Genomic DNA, 9,973 nt, shown 5'->3' on the forward strand with positions numbered 1-9,973 from the left:
TGTTAAAAAAGACAGAATGTGTTTTCCTTTTTTAAAAAAAAAACAAAAACAAAAACAAAACGGTAACGTTTATAACATTCTCACGTGCTTAATTCTGACCAGTCGTAGCAGTCCATTTCACTCTCGTTGATCAGCACAATTTTAACCCTTTCACGCATAGTGGTCACTACAGTGGACAGCTATTCATAGGCTGTTTTCTTGTATTTGTATCAGTGTTGATGGTATACTTGCACATAAAGACAACACAGTGAATATTATTCATTCATTTGTCAAAATCATAAGTCAAAACATATGTTGTCCATTTAAGTGGACATGTAAAAACATGAAAAGTACATGTTTAAAAAAAATCAAGTTCAAAAATCTTTTTTTCATGCCTAATGATGAATAAAAATACTTGTGAAAAAAACTGATTAAGGTTGTCATAATTCATGCATGAAAGGGTTAAATCACTCTCTGCTGAGCAACCTCTGAACCATGGTCAAACTTTGTATACACTGTCAGTGGGATTTTTTTTTTAATGAACTTTATTGAACAAACAATGAGTACAAAACATACAAACAGATGAAGTATACAAAAAAAAAGTACATGAACACACAAAACCAGGGGTAAAGAAATAATTATATGAATACATGCAAAAATTCACATATTTGTATTGTTTTGAGGGCCTTTTTGTTGGTGGAGTCTGATATTGATTTTATGTACAATTCCACATCCTTTAGAAAATGACAGCAATATGATATTTTATCAGAAAACTTACATTTATGGATAAAAAATTTAGCAAAAAGTATTAACAAATTTATTAAAAAAAACATTTATCGCTCTTCTTGGGCAACTTAAAGAAACAGAATAAAACATTTTCCCATCGTAAACTCCCTTAAAATATGGACAAAAACAAACCTGCTAAATTCCTTCCAGAATCTCTGTCTAGAAGAACAGTACCAAAAAAGATGTGTCACAGTTTCTGGATGATCCCCACTGAAAGTGCAATTATTATTTATGTCTCTTTTAAATTTTACAATGTGGTGACTGGCTGGGTAATATTTATGAAGAGTTTTAAATTAAACTTCCTTCACCTTATTTACAGTTAGATATTTATGGGGGATCATCCAGACTGTCTTCCAGTTGATATCCGAAACATATCGATTTCAGTACGATATTATATATGGGAGAGAAACGATATCTTCTTGGAATAAACTACATATTCTCTTATTGTTCCTGGGAAAAGCAGATTTTTCCCACTGCTGACTCAGCTGGATCGGGGAGAGCGACTGAGGTAGATATTGAGCTGTCAGTGTTTTTATATAACATTAAAGTATCTGAGGAAATGACATCAAGCACCACTGAGAATTCCACCGACTGGAAAATGATATAGTGCAAGGAATTTGTTGTATGTAAGTAATTGTCCCTCTTTATTAACAAGCTGAGCCACCAATAGGATCCCATTTTGGACCCAAGTTTCTCCTCCCGGTGGGACAACAATAATTAGACAACAATGCAAACAGAATTTGTAAATGTGAACAATTAATAACACCTTCAGAAAGACACAAGAATGTTCATTAGACTAGCATAACAATGCTGGCCACCACACAGAAGGAAATGTCCAGTGCACTGTAAGGCTCAGAATCACTAGTTAAATTGGCTGCTGTGTTGCTTAAGCTGGAAGAGCAAAGAGTGATTGTGATTAACTTCACAAGGTGTCACTGATAGGCTTCCCAACAATAGTACTTGTTATTTCTTTATACAATACTGACTAATTGAACTAATTGAAATACATCCATCCATTCTTTTCCACTTATCCTTGTAACAACCACCCCTGTCTTGTTGTTTTCATGCTAATCTCTTCTTTATCTTTCCTGCTTGTTTGGTTTCACGGGTCATAAGTTTGACACCCCTGGTATAAACTGTGAACCTGAAATTTAAACTGGATTCATTTTAAGAATACTAATAACATTGATATCTTGCATTTTTGGAATAAAAAAAGTTATAACTTTATATATACAAGCACTGAATTTGTTTCTTCTTGTCTATTAGAATCTCCATTAGTTATTCAGTAGTAACAGCTGCAATTCTTGGATTCCAAACAAAAACTTTGGTGAGAATGTTCTTCTTGAAATCAGAGACCTGAAACACACACTCGTATCTGCTCCAGTCTTCTGGTCTAACTGATAAAACATTCAGATCAACACTCATCTGGAAGGTCCCATCATTGTTGGGGAGGATCTCTCTGTGGGGCACAACTTCATCGGTCTCCTTTCCATCTTTCCTCCAGAACATCACGGCTCTGTCTGGGTAGAAACCTGTAGCGTGGCAGCTGACTGGAGAGGAGAAAGTCCTCTGGAGGAGAGACACTGAAGGAGGAACTGGAGAGTGGGAGGGTGGGAAAGTCAGAGAGTGAGAATGGATGAAAGAAATAATAATGAGAAAGGAAAAACAGGTAAAGAAAGAAGATGAGAATAAACAAGAAATTCAATAAAGAGAAAAAGAAACACTGCCAGCGAAACAAGTGTTAGATGAAAAACATGGCTGCAGCAGTAGAAAATAACTGACATGAACTGTGAAGATGTGAAAATCAAAACTAAATCTGTAATTCAAAACAGAGTGAGTGTCACCAGCTTATTAGCAGCTGGATACGGATGTATCATGGCACAATCTAAACTAAATGCAACTTTAGAAACACAGATATATTATCAGTAACTACTGCACGAATGGAAATGTTGAACTCATGAATGCACTAAATGAAAACACATGGGTTCAGTTCATGTAAAATCATTCTTTTAATCACAAACATTAATATAAAATCATGTAAATCCATCCATCCACCAGCAGCTGAAGCTAAAAGAAAAGTTGGAGAATACACTGTTTGGAAAACACTGAAGAACTCTTTCAGTTCCTCTCCTTATGGGCACAACTGCAGATTATCTACCTCAGTCTCACCTCTCTGTCACACCAACCCTCTGCTTGTCCTTCACTACATCCATGAGGCTCCTCTTCTCCTTCGGCCTGGCACCTTCACATTTAACATCCTTCATCTTAAAATATCCTCTATCCGTCCGGTGCACACGTCCAAACCATTTCAGCTTCGCCTCTTTAGCTTCATCTCCAAACTGCCCTGCCTGAGCTGAGCTACCCCTCTGAGGGATTCATTTTTAATTTTGTCCATTCTGAACATCTTAACATCTTCAGCTCTGCCTCCTGTCTTTTCGTTAATGCCACTGTCTCCAAACCATACCTCATAGCATGTCTCACTGCCAGTTTGTAAACCTTCTCTTTCAGTCTTGCTGAATGCTCCTGACACTCGTCTCCACCCACTCCACTCTGCCTCTTTCTACCTGCCTCCCACTCATTCACACGTGTATATTCTGTCGTGCTTTAACAGACTTTCATTCCTCTTTTCTTCAGAGCACACCTCCACCTCTCCAGGCTCTCTTCCACTTGCTCTCACTACAGATCCCAACATTATTTGCAAATATCACAACCCACAGAGACTCCTGCCTGCTTCCATCTGTCATATGATCTATTGTACACTCTATCTGGATCCACAAAGACACAACTCGTTCTGAGCTTCTTCTTCTTCTTCTTCTGGCTTTACTTTTCCTCCCTGGTTTCACATGTGTCCAATCAGCTCTGTGTGTGCATGCAGCCGTGTCTCTTCCTCTGACAGTTGTCAGTTTGTCTGTTTTGACATGATTTGACCCAGTAGTCGACTCCATAGTCTTTGTTCTTTTCTAGATTCTTTTTTTGGCAGCAGTTTGTTCTGATCAGCTTTCATCTGAGCTCCTGTTTTCTCAATTCAAGTCTGCATTTGAGTTTGTTTTTTTGTTTCTTTTGTTGAAGCTTGACATTTTGCTGCCCATGCAAATAACTGATTATCAGTTATGAATATCTAACTTTTTCAGAGAGGCCCCTTACCTACAAATAAAGGATAAAAACTACCCAATGGATTGATATCCATAGACTTAGTGTAAAACTATAAAGAATATATGTTATAATGTTAAAACTGGATAAAACCACGAATGTCCATAATGCTGTGTGTGCTGATCACCTGGTCTTGATTATTAGAACACACTATAAGTAACAGTGCACCACAAATTTCTGTTTCCTTATTTGTGTCTTGTGTCAAACTTACTGATAGAAATGTGAAACTATAATTGTCCATAAAATGTAGCAGTACAGCAGTGTTTGCACACAGTTTCTTTCATTCACCTTCAAAATCATTAAATACAAAATTGGCCTCAAAGATTTGTCCTTTAAAAGATAACTGTGTTGTTAGAAAGATAACTCAAAATAAAATAAACACCACTGCATTCATGAGGTCATGTGATTCTACCTGTTCTCTGCAGGGAGCTGTTCCCACAGTCCAAAAACATCTTCAGCCGCTCTGGACAGATGTCAGTGAGGAAAACTTCATTTAGCTTTGTTTTATTACTGTCAGCATCCCAGCTCTGTTTGGTAGCGTCAGCCTTCGGTGAAGCCCATGACAGTGTCTTCAGATCCGGTTCAATAAAGCCATACTTCAAGAAGCCAGACTTCTCTCCAGTGCTTTCCTCATATTCACAGCCACTTCTAATCTGTAAGATGCAAAAACGTGGAACGAGAGAGAGAGAATGAACTATGATACATATATTAATCTAAAAGACTAAAATTTTGAACAATTCTGTAAACGCATTGTTTTGTCATGCTTTCTAAGAGATGTTGATATTAGTAAAGTCTGATCATTCCTGATCTCATCTGAGAAGCACAACATTAGAACTTTAAATCTTTAACAACTAGCAAAATAGTTTTCCTTAGGTGTATCTCATGGTTTATAATAATCAGACAGAAGGTACATAAGAAGAAATAACCACATACCGTAACCTTCACTATGGTTGAACTGCTGTTTCAAACTAATAATCCGCGCTCTGTAGGCGCTTGGCTGAATGTTAAAGCACTCACGTTTGTACCACTCCAAGTAAACTGCCTCAACGCCATCAACCACAGCAACACCCACAAACTGTGTGACGTTTGGGACTCCAGCAGATCCGGTGAAGTGATTTATCGGCGAGTGTTTCACTGTGAAACAAGCATTTTAATATTTTATAAGATTAGATAAATAAAATATCCAAAAAGTATGAAAAATATAACTCCTGTAGTTATTTTTTTAGTTATTTCAAGTGTGAGCAAAGACCAACTGTGAGACAAGATTAGCAATAAAAACTACGTTTAAATCTATAAGAAGAGGATTCGGTTATTATTCCTGAACGTGGGTGAGGAAGTTCAGTTAACAAAGGTCAGACTAACACAACGTTAAAGCAAACGCGCTGCAGATGTGAAAAGCTGTTAGAGCTCAAAGATTCAAAAGGTTTTATTACCTGCAGATGAAACAAAAAAAATAAATAAAAGAAGCCGCGAGAATAAAGTCATCCTGTCCTCATCTTGTAGTTACTGTTAGAATAACTTGATCTTGTTTACTCTCGACGTACCGTTACCGGAAACCCGTTTGGTTCAGTGCGTGAATAAAGTTAAAAAAAAAAAAAAAAGGTTCAGTGCGTATGGGATAAGGGCGTCTTCCTGTTCCTTTCACAGGAAAAGTCCTAATTACATAGACACATATACATTTATAAGTGTAGGTCGTTTTCTCTCTTTTATCCCGTCCCTGACATACATGCTAAGTGACGGGCGTGCATAAAATTGTTTCTAAAAATGTAGTATCAGTTCAACACTTCTTTCTTCATAAAGAAATAATATCATTGTTTTGGTTTAAAAAAATGTAATTTAATATGAAAATATAATAGGCAAAAATTGAAAAGCAGGTTTTATTCCCCATGAAATAAAAAAAAAAATAGATGATTCGTGGACAATAATGTTTCATAATAATAATAATGATAATAATGTGTTGGGCTGAGAATTACACTAAAGACTGAAGACTGGACTCAAAGTGAAACGTTTGGTTATCTGTTGGCAGGTAATCCACAAAGGTAAAAACATAAAGTCCAAATACGAATTATTGAATCATAGGGTTTTCTTTCCCCCTGGCTCCTTTCCTCAGTTAAACTACTGGAACAATGCACAACAGCAAACGTATGCCATTTTCTTCTTCGTGCCACATCCTCTCTGCTACTCAAAACAGGACTTACCAGTCTTCCTCATCCCCATTTATTTAGGAATTAACTTTCTGATTTTACACCCTGAATTATTTTCCTGTGAAAGATTTATGTTACAATACTGCCACAAACTCCACACACGTGATAATTATCTTGCTTGTTACATTTCTCAAGTCTGTTATGTCACAAATCCACGCTCCTGTGGAACTTTCTCAGGTCTCAACCACCTGACCTTTGAAATCGCTGTTGCCATTTCCCCTTAACACATACGTGCACTGATGCCTCTACACCACAGAGCGCTCCTTTTATTTACACCTATTTCCTCAAGTCAGTTGAGCTCTACTTTTCTGCATGGATTATCTATTATATTTCACTTTCCAGCCAAAACGTCCAGTTCAGATGCAGTGTCTATTACCCTGAAAGTGATGATATCTTTAACAAACCTCCATGACTCCTGGAGGATCTGTTTCCTCATTCTGACTGAAAATGAGTTGCTTCAAAAAAGGACCATTGCCAATCAAGCTTCTAGCATTCCACCATTGGTTATATCCTTATTCCCACTTACACAGACTTTGTCACTTCCCGATAGAGTTCTTTTTATTTATTTATTTTGTCAGATACATATAGAAACAATCAAGCCACTCATTTTCTTAACCTTTTATGAGAGGAGGTACACTGGTTTGATAAGCACTCTCATGACTATCTGCACTCTCATGACTATGTCTTTTGCAGAACAGATTTGCTCCACTATCAAAGGACCCTGGATCTATATCGGACAACCATCCATCTAAAAGCAGCGAAATAAGGTCTGAAAATCTGTTGAAAAGTGAAAGGCCACAGGGAAAGCTAAAGGCTAGGCCTGAAACTCTGATTGTGGGTGACTCTGCCGTAAAGGATGTACAAAGGATGTGCGGTAAGAACACTAAAGTCCTCTGCTTTCCTAACGATATGGTCAACAACCTGAAGGAGAGAATTCTTCAAATTGCAGATGAATATCCAACTGTGACAAACATTGTTCTGCATACAGGGTCAAACGATGTGTCCAAACAACAGTCGGAGGTTCTGAAACGGGACTTTACTGGATTATTAAATACTGTAAACTCTCTGAATGCAGCTGTATTCATCAGTGGACCTGTACCGCCGGTCAGAGGAGGAGACGAGAGATTCAGCAGGTTGTTTACACTGAATAAATGGCTTATATCAGCATGTGCTGACCACTCAGTGCACTTTATCGACAACTTTAATATTTTTTGGGAACGCAGGCATCTGTTCAAAGCAAATGGATTTAATTTTAACAAGTCAGGGGTGAAACTGTTCACCTCCAACTTGTTTTATTCCATACGTCATCCATCCGTGCTTGGTGCCAAGGCTGAGATAAACGAGGAGTTATCTCATAAAGAGGAACAAACAGTACTCCAAGAACAGACAAAGCCCAGCAGAAACCTTGAGGAGGAGCTCCATTTGCCCCCACCCGGGAAGAGCCTCAGAAAGGAGAGACATCCATGGCATCTGAGGAAGAGCCTCAGAAAGGAGAGACATCTAAGGCAAGAAGAGGGGTCCCTATTTGCCTCCAACTCTCTCAACAACACCAACGACCAGGACAAGGGACCACGACCTTCCCCAGTCCCCCAAACCCCTGACAGGCCATCACCCTCCTCCCCCTCCCTTTCTCCCTCCTCCCCACACCTGAAATTCACTGAGGAGATGATGGAGCGGGTCAATGCTGGGCTCAGATCTACCCCCCGTCCCAATCCCTTTTTGTCCCCCATAAACCTCCCACCAGAGCGGCCAAAGGTTCGCCATCGAGCCCCACCCTCAACAGAGCAATCGAAGTCACATTGCCCAGCCTCGCCCCCCTTAGTTCCTCTTCATGCCCTGTCTCCGCAGTCTGATGCGTGATGTGTGAAGGGTCCGGGCTGTGAGGATTATGGCAGTGATGACTTTTCCCAGGAGAAGCTGGGACCCTGTTTACTAGAAGGTTTTAAAATTTCTGTACTTTTAGGTGACAGGAGACATGTGGCCTGGTCAAAACACAGAGAGCTGCACTCTAAAAGATCTTTAAACATAGTAAACATACCTTGTGTGCCACAGACTGCTCCCAAACACGAGGGGACAAGTAATACCTCTAAAACACTTAAGTTGGCTTTATTAAACATTAGATCTCTAGCTGGGAAAACATTTTTAATTAATGATTTAATCACTGAGCACAGCCTTGATTTTATGTTTTTAACTGAAACTTGGTTGGACCAAAGTAACAGTGGAGCTGTTCTCATCGAGACGACCCCTCCTAACTACAGTTTTATCAGTGAGGTCAGGCCGAGCAGGAGAGGAGGAGGGGTTGCTGTCTTATTTAATGAATCATTTCAATGTAAGCAGCTATCTCCTGGAAGTTTTCAGTCTTTTGAATATGTGGCTTTACAGCTGAAGGCCCCATCCAAAGTTGTGTTTCTTAATGTTTACAGGCCTCCCAAATACTGCACAGACTTTTTTAATGACCTCAGTGAACTGCTGTCTGTGATCTGTGTTGATTTTGACTGTGTAATTATTGCTGGGGATTTTAACATTCATGTGGACAACCCTCAGGACAAAGGGACTAAAGACCTGAGTAACACTCTGGGCAACTTTGGGCTGACTCAGCATGTAACAGAGGCCACACATAATAGAGGACACACTCTTGACCTACTGATCTCCAAAGGCCTGAGCATTTCAAAGGTTACTGTGTCTGATGTGGGCCTGTCTGATCATTACTGTGTTTTCTTTGAAAGTAAAATCTCAGCCCACACAAATATATCAACAGCAGTGATCACAAAACGGTGTATAACTGAACACAGTAGTGCAATTTTTAACCAGGTCTTCCCATTAACACCTGACCTGCCCAGAGGGTCAGGGTCAGTCAATGAGCTCGTCAATAGCTTCAATGCTAACATGTTAAATGTAATGGACACTATTGCTCCCATTAAGGTGAAGGTTATCTCTGGAAGGAAAAAGTCTCCATGGAGAAACTCCACACTGGTGAAAAAAGAAAAAAGAGAGTGTAGGAAAGCTGAGCGCAGATGGAGAAAAACAAACCTCCAGGTTCATTATGACATTTATAAAGAGAAACTTCACAATTATAATTTACAACTGAGGAATGCAAGGAGGTCCTACTTCTCTGACATCATCACTAAAAACAGCCATAATGCTCGGGTCTTATTTTCTACAGTTGACAGGCTAACAAACCCTCCTGTGTCAGTGGCAGCTGAACTTCATTCGACCATGGCCTGCAATGACTTTGCCAAATTCTTCACTGAAAAAATCCAAAAAATTAGACAAGCAATTGGTACATCAACAGCAGATCCAGGATATGTACTGTGTCCACCAAAAAACTGTTTAAACACCATGAAACAGTTTCACCCTATTAACAGCAAAGACCTGGAGGACATCTTAGGTAAACTGAACTCCTCCTCCTGCTGTTTAGATGTCCTGCCAACAAGTTTTTTCAAAAAGGTCTCAAAGACTTTAGAGTCAGACCTGTTACAGATCGTCAACTTTTCTTTATTATCAGGTGTGTTTCCAGAATCACTAAAAACTGCTGTAATCAAACCTATACTGAAAAAGGACAATCTTGACAAGACACAAATGAACAACTACAGGCCGATCTCAAATCTCCCGTTTTTAAGTAAGATCATTGAAAAAGCAGTTTCTCAACAGCTCAGTTACTTCTTAAAACAGAATAATTGCTACGATGCCTTCCAGTCAGGTTTTAGACAGAACCACAGCACTGAAACCGCTCTGACCAAAGTGTTTAATGACATATGTCTGAATACAGACAGTGGAAAAATGTCAGTCCTAGTTTTACTGGATCTCAGTGCAGCATTTGATACAGTTGACCACAACATATTACTCAAACGACT

At 39.1% G+C, this 9,973-nt stretch overlaps 1 protein-coding gene and 1 long non-coding RNA gene across 4 annotated transcripts in view; one reads left to right on the plus strand and one right to left on the minus strand.

Annotated features, from left to right (window-relative positions):
• Window positions 1–9,973, plus strand: part of LOC145423501 (uncharacterized) — a 152,313-nt gene that overhangs the window by 32,006 nt on the left and 110,334 nt on the right. The gene's annotated exons all lie outside the window — the stretch shown is intronic.
• On the minus strand, window positions 57–6,372 carry LOC113015215 (hereditary hemochromatosis protein homolog). Of its 2 annotated transcripts, XM_026157168.2 has the most exons (4): window positions 5,349–6,372; window positions 4,933–5,049; window positions 4,328–4,568; window positions 57–2,360 (listed from the first exon to the last, which is right to left on the minus strand). In XM_026157168.2, exons 2-4 carry the CDS (start codon window positions 4,966–4,968, stop codon window positions 2,044–2,046), a joined length of 594 nt encoding a protein of 197 aa, XP_026012953.2. In that variant the 5' UTR covers window positions 4,969–5,049; window positions 5,349–6,372; the 3' UTR covers window positions 57–2,043. The 2 variants fall into 2 exon arrangements, with proteins under 2 accessions (XP_026012953.2, XP_080152228.1); XM_080296102.1 differs by having other exon boundaries at window positions 4,933–6,372.

The sequence above is a fragment of the Astatotilapia calliptera genome, chromosome 22 (assembly GCF_964374335.1).
Source record: "Astatotilapia calliptera chromosome 22, fAstCal68.1, whole genome shotgun sequence".
In the NCBI taxonomy this organism is placed as follows: Eukaryota; Metazoa; Chordata; class Actinopteri; order Cichliformes; family Cichlidae; genus Astatotilapia; species Astatotilapia calliptera.